Here is a 12,872-nt window from a genome sequence, read left to right on the forward strand (position 1 = left end):
GAGGCAAGACAACTATGGACAGTAGATTGCTGACAAGGACAATCAAAAGAATAGACTCTGTATATGAAAGTCCAAACAAACTTTTCATTTTGTAAAGAACACTACTGCAAAAAGATAAAATAGAGATCTATAAAGTTAGGTAAAGAGTGGGCAATGCCACTCACCCTCTTTTTATACTTCTTTCTTGCTATCCACACAGGAGATCAGGTACTACACTAGCTGGATCTTCTTTTGACCAAGTATAGCATATAGTTTTAATAGGATCCCTTAAATGAGGAATGATAAGAAAAAAAAAAAAAAGAGTAAAACTAAAGTGATATATTGAATGTGAAAAAACTATGGATTTGCTTTCCAAATTTTACTAAATTTTCATGTTGATTATTTTGGATTTACATTAGATTTTAACTGCTATACACACATAAAGGCATTCATTTTCTTGTATATCTAAAAGAGTGTGTGCAAATGCATTTACATCTAACATATACAAACAAATCACAAAATGAATTGTGGCAAGCATCTTTTGCTTCAAAACCTTTCAACTTAATAAAAAGGGAAGATGTGTGACTGCAGCCATTTGAAGGTCTTTAATTAATTAACAAACTGTTCTTAATTTTAGTAATGCTAAAATCTCTGCAGTTCAGCAATGATGTTAAGTGTGGCTGCTGAAATATATTCCTGCTGTGGAAAGGAGACGAGATGCTCTTAAACCCCTCCCCCCCCCCAATTTCTGCATGTTACTAATGCTTACAGCAAGCTTTTTGTTACTGCTTTCATACTTCGGATTTCCTAATCATCCATCTTATCAGTACCTACACAGTACAAAAATAAGAAACAATAGCACTGAAGTTTTCTTCTGAGACAGCACAACTTTCCTAAAACTTTTCTCTCAAAGTTTCAAAGTTAATCGGACTTCCAAGAAAAAAAAGTTCAACTGAAACATCAGACAAACAATGCAGTTACAGCTCTTACATTTCTTACAAAACTTCTCTATTAAATTACATTCACATGTTCTTTACAACAACAAAATTCTTTAATTACCCAAACTATCCAATGTGGCAGCAATTAGTCACTGCTGATTCAAATATTGTGAAAAAACTCAATATAATTTTCCTCAATCAAAAATCCCTAAYTTCTTAAAAAAGTATTTTGCATTACACCAAATTTATTTTTATCTCTAGAAAAGTTATTTTTAATTGTAAATTTCAAAAGGATATGTSAAATAAAACATACAGTCCCCTTTTTGGTGATAGTGAAGGACAGAAATATTGACATCTTGAAGTGTCCCATGAATGCTTAAAAGAAACAATACCAGAGGTTATATTTTCCCTTAACAATTGCTGCTTTACTTTATTGGCCTCTGGTCACTGTGAACTAACATTCAGGAAATGCCACAGGATAGAAAGTGGACTTGAAGTGTACTTTCAGTATTCAGGATTGGCTTCATCCACAGCTCAGGAGTTTATGCCGCCTTCACAACAAGTCCCCCCCTCCCTGTCACCAGGGGCCTTAGCTGTCCTTCCTCTCTCCCTGCTCCCAGGACCAGTGGCCGGATGAGGACTCTGGAATTGCTTTAGCTACTCGGCACAGAAGGCAGTAGGGCATAGTAATAGCATCAATGCAACAGAAACATCTATGGCAACACACACAACCAACGTCAGCATGTTACACACTAACTCCCAGACTTGTTTTGCAAGTTATTTTGCATATGCCATTGCTTCCCTTATCAATAATTTCACAATAGGTGCATGTAAAATAATTAACAGCAAATAAAAGGTGACGTCAGCAATCTAATAGCAGGCCTAATATAATAAAGACAGTAGCAGAAAGCTGGGCAGAACTAGGGGAAGAGGAGCAAGGATTACCATGTGAAGATCTGGGCAAGCGCTCGTGCACAGTATAGAGGAAAATGCCAAACGACAAATCTTTTCTTGGTGGCATCTTGGAAGAATCTAGATATATGTTGAAAAAGCTATCAGAGGGGAGACCAAAGCCATAGTCTTACAGGTTTTTAGGTGCTTATAATACACTATTTGATAAAGAAATATACTATTTGATAAAGAAAAGGGATGTTTAAAAAAAATCTTCTAAATTAATTCTCAATTAATAAACCAGAATAGCAAGTTTCAAACTTTGTGATTAACCGGCACTGATTATAATTTCATGGATCATTCTTTTAATATAAATATTTTATAATCTTTTAATATAAATATATTTTAATATAAATACAGACTTGCCACCTGATATATATTAAAAAAAAGTTCTAGATATCTACTTCCATCCAGGATTTTTTATTCTATCTATAAYTTAGAGAGAAGAGAATTTTGGTCAGCTAGTTTGTCTTCCAATATAACAATGTCCAAAGAACTTGATCCACTCACTTTTTGTTTCATTCTCATGACTTGTTTAAAGAATAACATACATTTTAGAAGATATTCATTCTCGACTTAAATATTTAAATATTATGAGTTTCAAATGATTATGCTGATACACGTAAATCATTACTAGGTGGTCAGACCACGAACCTTCTTTGGGATGAACTAAGCATGAGCCTTTTCAATCTCACCATAAAAGTGCTTTTTTCCAGATCTTGAATCATTCTTTCCTGAAAGCTTTCCAATTCCAATATCTTAGGCCTGTGACCATCAAGACTACATGATGCTTCAATGAGAGTGAAAAATTCCTGCACAGAACATTTAAATGGCATTTACAGCATAAAGGAGACGTTTTTCCTCTTCCCCAACAGCAAAATCATTCAGCCAACCTTTGAYAAAGTCTCTTCTAGCCCATCATTTCTAAGTTTCAGTGTGAGCAGTAAGGCAATGAAACAGATATTTTTCCATGTTTCTCGGTCACGAATAGCCACATATTAAAGAATAAACATTTATTTTGCCCACTAATAGTGAAAACATTTTCACTTCCTGTACAGCAGTCTTTTCTATTCAGGACACAGCACATTTCTGTTGTGCAAAGTTATACTTCTGTTAGGAGAGCAAGGTCTGCCACAAACATAATTTTCAGTCAAATAATCTCAAATCCAGATAAAAAGGTTGGGCTTTATCAGTTGTTAGATGAACCTGTTTGCCTCTCCATAACTACTTTTCCTATTACGTTCTTTGCTGTAATATTCTTTCTTAGTATCACTGACCAACAGGGGTCGAGGACTGTAATAAAAATCACCTGTGTCTTCCCCTTGCCCTGCCCAATTATCAGGTTGGGACAAGTAGCATTATCAAATTCTGTACAATTCAGTGCCTCACAGAGGGGAAAAAATGACTATTATTAGATTAGATGTGAAAAAGGGGGTTTAAAAGTCATCAGAGGCCGAAATCTCCAAACTAGTCCCGACAGCCACAAGATGCTACACAAAGCCTTAGAGAAATATGCACTTGGATAGTTACAGTATTACAGCCATACCAGTGGTAACAAAGGGCCTGAAATGATAAACCCTGTTAAGGGAAACTTACTGAAAAGATTACAGACAAGTTCAAAAGATAGAGAATTGCAAACATGTTTTTTGCCAGACTTCTACTCTTAACATTTACAAGAGACATGCTCAGACTAAGATGATTTTGGTCAACAAAAGATTCATTTCTGTTTTGGAAATACTGTATATAAACCTATGTTGTACGATATTTATCTGCATGAAATATTAAATTTACTTTTCTTCTGGCTGCCATCTTCTAGGCTTTTTTTCCCCCGTTCTTCCCCCTCACATAGAAAAGATTTTTTTGATGTGGTTACTGCACTTGTTAATAACCATAAAAGCTTAAAAAATAAAGAGGATACACTGTATCTTTATAACATCAGTTGATGCCTTCCATCCATCTAGTAGCTAGAAATTGGAAGTGGACAAATTTAGAGCAGTAAGAAGGCAGATTCATTTTTTATTTAGTTCTTCATCGGTGAAGAGCCAGCTAGCCACTGAAACATTTATTGAAGTTAATCACTGGAAAATACTATTTATTTAAATAAATAAAATTCAGKTTTTTTTCCCCCTCTTTTTATTTTGTCTAAGAGACATATTTGAGCTTACTTAAGAGCTGATTCAGGAAGCCCTATGATCTGTCTATTTTGGAGGTCAGACTTAACGATCATAACTCCCCTGACTTAATAATCTGTGTATTGCTGTTGTCCCCAAGTGACTGGGAAAGGAACCAATCACTATATTCTCTGCAGCATAGCTACAATTTCAAACAATCATTATATTTCATGTGATGAAAGACAACTTTATTAGAAGGAGATATTTATTAGACATGCAGGCTCATACTTAATGTGGAATTATATATTAATATACAGGGTGTTCATCACTGATTACTAAATGCTGGCAACAGGAACCTTGATGAATCTCCAATTTAGACACAAGCTGTATCTGTGAAGTTTTGTAAAAACAACAAACAAAACAAAAAAAAAAAAACCAAAATTCCCCAAAAGGTAAGCTAATGTTAAAATCAAAGTCTTCTGTCTTGAAAGAAAATCTAAGCTATAAAGGAAAAAAAAAACATAAGAAGTGTTTGGTCTTTCTCAGGCTTTGGCTGTATCATGCAGCCAGATGCAGCTATATTGCCACTGGAAATATAATACTGATAGGATGAATGATGGATATTACTGGTATAGTGGAAGTGAAAAAGCAAGCAAAACACCTGGATAAATTGTTTCACGTAGCTGATAAATGATTGTAAGGAATAGGCATCAGTAAGAGTTTGTGTGAAACCAGAGAAACCCTGAGAAGAGGGCTTATTTTTTACTGAAACAACTAATAACATAGAAAAATGGCACTAGGATTAAAGAGAACAACATTTCTTAAAATTCTAGCCTAGACTGGATAAAAGAGTTGAAAGTTCTGTTAGCAATTAGAATCTACTAAAGCCCCCCATAACAACAAAAAAACAACCTACCCTTCTTTAAAGCACTACTAGAAAGATCTACTAGGGTTCAGTAAAAATATGTTCTGCTTATTAAAAACTCCTTCTACCCCGTAAAAATATTTAAACAGTAATCAGGATATGGGAGTTTGTCTTACCAAATCCATTTCAAAGTAAGGAGCAGAAAAACACAACTCTACCAGAAGATACTTAATGCTATCATCAACAAGAACAAACAAAAAAATCAATTTAGCRTATACTCGTACATTCTGAAATCTTCCATGAAATGCCATCCAATCATATATGCACATTAAAATAGCTGACTTAAACATTTAAAGTCAACAAAATATCATAAATGATTCAAATTTTTGAGATTCCAAAACAATTTTTCAAAGATTATTTGTTATAGACAATATTTCAGCAGTTTTGTATCTTAAAAGAAAAAAATACTTGCAACAAATTAAATAAAACATTTACCCAGGTTTCAAGTTATTTTAAGCACTTCAGTTAAATACAATATTGATTAAATCTTGCAATCCTAATTTTATTAAGTGAATCATACCCAGCACAATTGTTTTCCCTTCTGTTCCTGTAACATTTTGAAATTTGTCTAATCCATTAGAAAAATAAAACACAATAGCATGCGAATGAAGAAATGGACCCAATACAGCACTACATTGAAAGTTTCTCTCTCTGGGTGCTTTCCTAAGGCCAGTCAAAAAACCATTTACAATTCTTCTGCAATTTATATTACCACTGCATTCCGCAGCTATGCCTTTTATGTAATATAGGGAATATTTACAAGAATGCCTATAAAAGAAGCGGCCTAGTACCACAAACTGAAAGAGTAGGAGAAAAAAAAAAAAGTTTGACTGCCTTTTAAATTCATGAGAAAACATCACTTGTATTGTGCTGCATGAGATATGAGTAAATGTACATTTCATTGTACATGAAACAGCAAAAACTCAAGATGAGCACTGAAAGAAAGAGAGGACAGAGAACACTGATCACGTTTTTGCTTTTTATTGTCACACCTCCTAAATCTTAATATATAAAACTGCAAACATAACAAGTGCATTTTGCATATCCAGTCACTTTATTTTAATATAAATTCAATTTTCTGATAGCACCTTCTCATTAGGGTATTCAGTACTGCAGCAAGTAAACTAGCAAGTTATCATACTCAACAAAAATATATGAAATTCTTACTTGTTTAACAAGCAAGTAAAAATAGTGCATACATAAAAGGTGAAGCTAAATTCTTGGGCTTGCTGTTTTATAACTTCTTCCACAGGCTCTCTGGTCACTCTCACAAAGTGCCCTGCATGGAGTTATTGATGTCAGAAATGTTTTCGGCGAGATCTCACCTCCTGCCCCCCGACCATGCAGATTTCTTTCCTACTCCTCACCTCTTTTGCTCCATGCCTATTTTATGTTCTAAAAAAAACATTTTTAACACCAGGGTCTTCCAACCGTTTCCACAAGTTGCTCCATCAGATAAAAGTTTTTTCATGTTTGTTGTATCAATGACTTCTGAACAATAAGGAAATAAGAGCACTACTAAATTCTCCTTTGCAAAGACTTTTTGTTTTAAAAAMCAGCTATTAAAGGAGGAATACACAAAATCTGTACCTAGCTCTTACACATGATATGCTTAATATTGTAACAGTATAAGGGTTAAGCATAATATTGTTTGACCCCTTCAACTACTGACGTTCATGCCATGTTATTGTTAGTGTTGCATGTTAAGCAAGCAAATTTTCAATGAACTTGTGTTGGCTTTACCACAGACACAGATGTTAGGCGGACTCCTTTGTTCATAAGGTTCTCATTATTAACTGAAACCAAGTTGAATATTTGACTGAAGGAAAGGACCATATCATTGTTTTCAGATTTTGCTCTATGACTTAACTGAACTACATCTGCCAGCTTTGGAAATACCAAGTACTTCTTGGCGCCAGTACTGGCGCCTTGCTCTATGACTACCATCTTAAGCGCTTCAGATTGAGGAAGTCCACTAACCATCAAAACAGTTTAATAAAAACTTAAAATTGTGATTAAGAGTTACTCACTAGCTGATAGAGCGCACTGAATTTTCTTCTATTTATGAATAATTCCACAAAAATAAGCAAATTGTAGTAAGCTGAATGCACGGCTGTAAATATGTAGCCTAGAAAGTTCGCAAGATGTTTTTGTGATTTATGAAGTCTGTGTTTTACTTAAAACCACATTTATTTAATAGATAGGCTGGCGCTTCACAGGATAATTCAATCTGCTTCAAATCTATCCAAAGCCTTTGGGAAACATAACGGATGCTCTGAATATAAATGCAATTCCACTTTTCACCTTTTTGCACTACTGTCTCTTAGCATGAATGTGAAAAGTATTGCACTCCCTCCAAAAGATCTCCCCCTATAAAAAGCTGCTGAAGATGAAAGAACTCCACAGCTTGTGCTAAACCACATATAGGAACTACTTTACACAGCAAATCAATTAATTGTTATAATTCACATTTCTGGATATCTCCTGGTGATATCTGAATTACAATACACAATGCATCAAACTTTCTTCCTTGGAAAGACCAAAATCAAAGACTCTCGATTTCATATGACATAGATAACTGATGCCAAAAATTATAAATGGCAATTCTGCAAATAAACAGCCAATATTCAACTGATTCATTTTCAATACTGTACAAGGAAATATGATACTACAAAGGAGAAGATAAATGTCAGAACAAGCTGTTTTCAGAAAAAAAAAAAAAAGCTTACCCCCCCCATATTATTTGAATTTATTTTACATATAAAATGAAAAGATGGAAATAATTAGCATTTCCAGATTCTTAACAATGCAATCTGCGCTAGAATCAACAATATTTATTTCACTTACCATGCTGAATGTCCCTCATGTCTAAATGAAGGCTAGACATTAATATTCCAACAGCTTGAGATCTTTTGTTACTTAAGAACTTGACAACCTGCCAAAAGAAACCCATCTATTAGTGTTCACCTGCATGAAAACATTACAAGATATTTTGCATTACTAGTAACAAATTCAAGAAACACTGCCTTGTAATCTATATCTGCGTCTAAAAGTGAGTAATTTTATTATTTTCAAAGTGTGCTTCTGCTTCATAAACCCATCAGAAGTGTAGATAACCATGTCATCTAGCTGAATCTTAATCCTAATGGAATCACTATAAAAGTTCCCCCAGACTTCAGCCTTCATTAGGATGTACACTTTCAACTTCGCACTGACGTTACTGAGCGTATGAAACAGGCTGTCATATAAAAAAAATTCCAACTGTGTCTATCTTGGAATTGCTTTAGTTTCCAAAATCACACAACAATTACCATCTTTGATGTAAGCTAAAACTGTGAGAATTTGTATTTTATTTGAATGCTTGACATACTAGGCGCCAATATGAATTTTATTTGAAAAGCAAAATAACCATGTACATATTGGGATTTTCTCTGATCACTTTTAGGCAATACAAAAGTGCTCAAAGCTTTTTCATTTTAAAATAAGCAAAAAACAAAAACAAAAAAAMCCCACGCTCTCAAAACATCTTGCTCTAGTGGGTTAAAATTAGCCACTAAAACATACTTTTGTGCATATTTTTTTGCAAGCACAAAAGCAACAAGTAATTCATAGACTGTATTCCATAGGTCTCTAAGCTATTTGAATCCAGCTTACTGTAATTTTTATACCACTGTAATGAGAAGCAAGCAATGACAWGAAAGGATCCTTAGCTGGAAAACAATGTGGTCCTAGATAAGTAATTTTTCAGTGTAGGGCTCCAACCATTATGTGGATAACCAGTTATATTTAATCCACTCATGTTTCTGTGTTTTACATTGTACTAAACACACTGAAGAAGAAAACCTCTGTTATTTGTGGATCATTTGCAGAAAAGAAAACAACTCAGCTAATTAGAACTGTAAGTTAAAGTTCTTTTCACATTTCAGTCAGGTAGTGTATATTTTTTTCAGGTCATAGAGCTTATATCTTAGCATCAAGATGCTATATCACCTACTCTCCCACTGGAAAAATTAGTTTGCAGAAATATGATTAGAAAAAGTAGAATAAATTCCAGCCAGAATAAATAATCTCATAGTCTAATTCACATCTTAACATCATAAAAGTACCCACAAGATGTTTTTCCTGTGGTATCACCACCTTTGATTCATTTAAATCTTCACATAAGTCCATACATGTTGGTAGGTTGATGTCTGAGCAGTAGCTGAAGAGAAGTGAAAGCTTGGCCCAGATCTCTGCCACTAGGACTGCTTAGAAATGGAAACTTGAGAAATTCTAAGTGCTTGCAGTATAGGTTTTGTGAAGATGTGTTTAGTTGGGCAGTTGCTTCATTTATTATACTCCCCCCCCCCAAGCCTTCATAAATATCAGTGTGTCAGGTATTTCATCTTGCTTTCCTCATAGCTTCCCAACTAGCTATAGTGAAGTAAAAATACAGCGTTTTCCTCAAGAATTGAATAAGTTGAAACTCAGAAAGCCAYAACTATTGCTCACAAGGTTAAAGACTTGAATTCAAGGCACAGCTACTGACATAATCTGCCACAAATGACCAAGAAATTCCTATGTGATTGTCTAACCCACATAATGTACTATTAGGAATTTAAAAATTGAAGTCAAATGAATTGAAACCAAAAACAATTTTACAGACCAAGGATATGATAGTCAGATTTTCTGACTTCAGAAAGAAAACTATCATATTTAAGAAAAATAGAATTAGGATATCTCACGCTTTCCTTCCAATATGCTATCACTCCACATGATTTTTAAATGGAACAGCTAAATCTCATGTAAGCCTGAACTCTGAGATGAAGCTGGGACAAATAATATGATATTTTCTTGCTGTGAAAAGAAGCTGTTATCTATCCACTTCTTTACAACTACAAAAAGTTTACAAAATACAATAGATCCTGGTTAGCAAGGTCTGAATCAAGTCTTTTGAACCAGTACACTCCCGTGTACATCACTAATAAAATCCAAACAAATATCTTGGATTCCATCAGAAGAAAAGTGGGTGCAAAGTTTGAAAAAGAACAGAAATTCTTTAACTGGTGTTGCTACCAAAGCACATTTTCAGAAAAGGCGCAGCAACAGAGAAACAATGTGGTATGTTACATAACGAAAGTTCAGAAACTTTTCTTTAAAGCAGTCCACACCAACAATGTTGACAAGACTGAGTTCAGTACTGGAGATGTTGTGGAAATTGTTGATTCCAGCCCCCACCATTACTGCTTTTGCTCAAGTCCAAAACATCTCAGAAACAATAATAAAACAACTTAAGCTTGCTACTGTCATCTACAGAACAGAGAGTGTCCTTTGTAGCATTTATTTTGAACAAGAAAAATATCCCAAAGCTGACAAAAAAGTAAATTAAAAGGAATTCAGAAATGTTCTAAAAGTCATACGGGGAAAATAACAATACGCACAAAGCATTGGCAAGAACTCCTCTGGAATAAGTGTGTACAATTCTTGTCATTCATATTCAAGAGAAATAAATTAAAAATAGGACTTTTTATCCCCCTACTCTTTTTGGCCAGGGGAAAAGAAAAATAAAAAACTCCCAGAGAGTAAAATAGCTTGGTTCGTTGGTCCTTCCCAAAAGAACATTGCACCTGTGCTCAGCTGTGAATGTAACTTAGACCAAAGAAGAGACCACAATCTGGACCTTTCCAAATGAAGTAGAACTATATTGCCCTTCTTGTAGATCCAGAGAGCATGGATCAGCTGGAGCCTGTCCTGAATCTACTTGGGACTGATATTTGAATCTGAATCCAGAAGAAGCTATGAAAACATCATCTCTCCTACTTTTACTGATCTCAGTACCCATACACCAGTATATTAGTTATAAAGTTGTGAAATCTCTTTTTCAACCACCCATCACCAGCATATTCAAATTTAAAGCTCAGAGGGCTAACCAAGATCATGTCTGCAGATATGGGGACCAACAGAGAAGAAAAGATTTAGTAGCCTATTAAATCCCTTTGAATCCTACATTCCAAAGCAGTCTGGTCTAAAAGTTAACAGGAAAAGGAAAGAAGTTGCTTTTTTCTGAAAGTGAACTGATGTAAAGGAGAATAATTATTTACTGAGAGTCATATCTTGCACAGTAATTAGGGAAGAAAAGCACTATCCCTGTCAAGAATAGATTACCTTTGCTGCCAGAATTATGAAGAACAGAGACATCGAAAGAGGAAGACTGTCAGATGAATGGACTGCAGAACAGCAATAGAGTGTTTTCACATACCAAATACCAGTTTTGTCTGGTAGTATTTAGAAAGTAGATTTTATGTTAAATTTTTATACTCATCTTTATGCATTCATTCTCATTTCAGTAAATTTCATGAATACTGTAGTTTCCTCCAATAGAATGGCTGTAACAATACAAAACTAATTCAGAAAATATGAATATTACCATAAATGCCTAAAGCAATTCCCACATTTAAAAATAAAACAATAAAATAAATCAACTGCATAGTCTAGGCCTACAGGCTACAGACTAGTGACGCCATTTAAAGGTGGAACAACAAAAGGTTGATAAATTCAATCTCTACAAGATCTAACAATCTCAGACACAATACACAGCTCCTTTTTACTTTGGATTCTGGAACTCTGCTTTAAACAAAATTAAAAAAAAAATGAAAAGGAAGCTAGAGATATTATCTGCAGCCTAAAGTCTAGGACAAACTTTCTAATTGTTGAGTGGTCCTCATTGTTAAGCAGTAAACAAACTACATGCCAAATTTGTTCCCGATTGTTTAACACAAGCAAAAATAGTCAAAAAGATATTTAGCAAAAGGTAATGCAAGACACATGTTTGATGAGAACCCTGAAGCAAAAATACGAAGATTCCCTTTCCCCAGAATGATATTTAGTTAATGCACGGAATTTTTCAATGACGCTTTCTTTCTGGTTCTGATTTTCACTGCTAGCATTAAGCAAAATTATCCCATGGTTCTCACTGGTAAGGAAAACTACTGTACATTACAAAAAGTCATAGCAGGAAACTCCACTGTACGAAAGCTATAGCTTGCAACTTTTGCAGAAAGGATGCAGAAACCTCAAACTTCCAAACATGTTCTTAAGAGATCAGATCGAGGCAATAATGCAGTAATCTTTTGGCTAGGTCTTGTGACAACAATTTTTTCCTGCTGATTCAAGTCTATTCTAAATGTGAAAAATGCAAACAAAGTATGGGACCCATCAAATCTTTTACATGTACATCCTCCCATTCCTACAGATGTAACAGAAAATATTATGTTCTCATAAAGTTATTCTTAGGTAAATGCAGAAGTGACTTTTGGCTGATAGTGGCAACTGTGATAGGGAAAATAGGGACTATTTCAAGGAGTGAGGACATTTTGGTACAACAGGATATCAAACATTTCTAATTAACACTTAAAAAAGAAAAACGTGCATGACACCCAGTCCTAAGTGCCTAGCAGCATATCCCTGGCAAGCGTACATACCGATTTAACTGAACTCAACTTTTACCACTGAACATCAATTACAAAGCATAATTTTGAACACCCCCTCACCTAAACCAGCCAAACCTGAAATTCATTCTGTAAACTAACTGGTTACTTTCCCAGTTAAAGATTCACATACTATACAGAGAGACACTTAAGGTTTCAAAACTCTTTTCATCATACATTTCTAAATGCAACTTGGTGTCATGCAATGCAAATTAGCACAGCCAGCAGCCATATCTGCCAGTCTGTGGATGCTGCCGCTTTATGCTTGAGGGTCAAGATTAAACTTTTCATTTATCTTTCATTCTTTCCATCTATCCCCCTACTCTGCTTTCATAAATAAAGCTTTCAACCCTATGGATAAGAAATAGTTCATGTCCTTTTATGTTGTTTTATCACTAAAATACCATAAAACTGTTACCATAGAAGGAGTCCTTTACTACCAGATTGTTGCCCCAGTTAATATTCCTCTGTTATGACATTAGATGAAAAATTATTCAGATTG

At 34.6% G+C, this 12,872-nt stretch overlaps 1 protein-coding gene across 1 annotated transcript in view; it reads right to left on the minus strand.

Moving 5' to 3' along the window:
* Positions 1 to 12,872, minus strand: part of FMN2 (formin 2) — a 170,266-nt gene that overhangs the window by 90,802 nt on the left and 66,592 nt on the right. Inside the window, exon 9 of the mRNA XM_026082406.1 lies at positions 7,752 to 7,839. Within this exon, the coding sequence (XP_025938191.1) occupies positions 7,752 to 7,839 (88 nt within the window). The remainder of the gene's footprint in view (positions 1 to 7,751; positions 7,840 to 12,872) is intronic.

This window comes from Apteryx rowi, unplaced genomic scaffold (assembly GCF_003343035.1).
Source record: "Apteryx rowi isolate R43461 unplaced genomic scaffold, aptRow1 scaffold_576, whole genome shotgun sequence".
Lineage (NCBI taxonomy): Eukaryota > Metazoa > Chordata > Aves > Apterygiformes > Apterygidae > Apteryx > Apteryx rowi.